This window comes from Erinaceus europaeus, chromosome 2, assembly GCF_950295315.1.
Source record: "Erinaceus europaeus chromosome 2, mEriEur2.1, whole genome shotgun sequence".
NCBI lineage: Eukaryota > Metazoa > Chordata > Mammalia > Eulipotyphla > Erinaceidae > Erinaceus > Erinaceus europaeus.
Genome location: NC_080163.1, coordinates 35,538,175 through 35,540,493, shown reverse-complemented (window position 1 = coordinate 35,540,493; position 2,319 = coordinate 35,538,175). Strand labels below are relative to the sequence as shown.

General features: G+C 30.1%; 1 protein-coding gene across 1 annotated transcript; it reads left to right on the top strand.

The window, feature by feature from the left end:
* The first annotated feature begins 406 nt into the window (after positions 1-406).
* On the top strand, positions 407-2,069 carry IL5 (interleukin 5). The gene is made up of 4 exons (XM_007519926.2): positions 407-550; positions 763-795; positions 1,606-1,734; positions 1,838-2,069. Exons 1-4 carry the CDS (start codon positions 407-409, stop codon positions 1,934-1,936), a joined length of 405 nt encoding a protein of 134 aa, XP_007519988.1. The 3' UTR covers positions 1,937-2,069.
* Positions 2,070-2,319: the final 250 nt, after the last annotated feature.

The window sequence follows — 2,319 nt, the reverse complement described above, 5'->3', positions numbered from 1 at the left end:
AAACATTCCCAGTATTTGTATACTTTAGCAGATGGTTTTTCTCAGTGGTTTACATTATACTTTTCCATTTCACACATGTTTTAAGAGGAAATTTGATCTTCTGATTTTAAGAAATGCAAATGTGGGGCAATGCTATGTCAGCCTGAAGATTTTCTTTTATAGTAGTCAAAGTTTTCAAAGGGGGAGAAGCAGGGATTTTTATTATTATTAAAGATAAAATAAAAAATCATTTCTTAAGATATAAGACATTGGAAACAGTTAGTTTCATGACATGCCATTATTGTGCATTCTCTATCTGATTGTTAGAAATTATTCATTTCCTCAAAGAGAGAATAAATTGGTTGAGGATGCAGTTTTGTACAATGCACTTTCTTTGCCCAAGACAAACGCTGAAGATTCTGGAGCCATGAGAAAGCTTCTGCAGTTGAGTTTGCTCACTCTTGAAGTGGCCTACGTCTGTGTCATTGCCATAGAAAGTCCTATGAATAAACTGGTGGCAGAGACCTTGACACTGCTCTCCACACATCGCACTCTGCTCATAGGCGATGGGGTAATTTCCTTTTTGATTTCTGCAGTTTTTAAGATATGCATAGAAAGTCATTTGTGTAGTTATTCTTAAAAATGTACTATTAGTAATGAAATTATGAAAGCATTAGCATTATGTGAATGATAGCCATATCACTAGCAAGTGTCACAGTAAAAGTTACGAATGTTATGGTGCTTTTAAGTGAATGCTGTTGCTTATTTTCTTTCTTTACTTAGACCCTGAGGATTCCTACTCCTGAACATAAGAATGTAAGTTAAATTTTGACTCAAGAAAAAAAAACTGCAAATATAAATTTTGCACTTTAAATAATAAAACATTGGTCATTTAAACTTTACTTTTTTCTATTCTGTTTTTATATTTATAGATATGAGTTATGTATTTATGGATGCTAGAAGTGACTTTTAACAAGTAGAATCCATTAAACAAGTGAAGCAGATTCTTTCTTGGTACTATCAGTTCTCCAACTCTAAGAGCCTCAAGTCAGACATTCTTTTAAGAAGAAATTTAGTCTCTATTCAACTCTGTCTATAGTCTCTCTCATTTTAATGTCCTTCTGAAACTATTAGCAATTTAGGGTTATATTTATAGAATCATGGTCACTAGACATTGAAATATACAAGAGTAGCCGATACTAATAGTCATTTCCACATATTTACATGATTATGTCTATGTAATTGAATTATATACAACTGGAACATATCATAGTGATCTTAAATTTAAATATGTCATTTTGTTAGTCTAAATAGAGTGAACTATAATTTTTATTAAAAATAAAACACTTGTATTAAGTCATTCAGTAGTGTAGTCGTATTCTGCTTCCTAAACATTTTGTTTTGGGCTAATAATTAATTGATATCATTTGTAAAACTCATCAGTAACTAAATAATCTTCATCTTTTAAAAAATATATATAAGCATGATATGATATACTATATATTTTTAAAGATAAAAAAGTTCTTAGGAGAAGGAACTCATGCAAACACCATGAAACAATGTTGGATTTTTTGGATCAAACTTTTATAACTTAGTTACTTATTTTCTTAAACCTTCCTCATTTAGCATCAGCTTTGCATTGAAGAAGTCTTTCAAGGTATAGACACATTGAAAAATCAAACTGCACCAGGAGATTCAGTGGAAAAACTATTCCAAAACTTGTCTTTAATAAAAGGATACATAGATGACGAAAAAGTAAGTAACATTTAGTAGAAACCTATGTATGTTTTTCTAGTGATCTCTATTTTTACAGGAATTGACAGTTTTACACAATATTTATTGTTTATTTTTTTCACAGAAAAAGTGTGGAGGAGAAAGATGGAGAGTAAACCAATTCCTAGACTACCTGCAAGAGTTTCTTGGTGTAATAAACACCGAGTGGACAATGGAAAGTTGAGACTGCCTACTGCAGCACAAGATTTTGGAGGAGAAAGACAATTTATTGTAATGAGAATGAGGGCGAGCCAAGGATAGAATCTTCATGCATGTTCAGAATAATTAAACTTCAGTGGTGAAGTAAATATTTCTAACATACTGCTATTTTATAACCACAAGTAGACAGAAAACATAGAATATTTGAGTTGTATTTCAGATATCATAATCACTATAGTATTTTCATATTCAGGCTATATATATGTATAACTATATTATTTATTTAATGGAACTCTATAAAATGTTTTTAACTTAATATTATTTATGAAATGATTCGGATTTGATGTATTAATATTTATTTCATATATTCCAATAAAATAAAAATAACTCCAGTGAAATTTGTTGCTT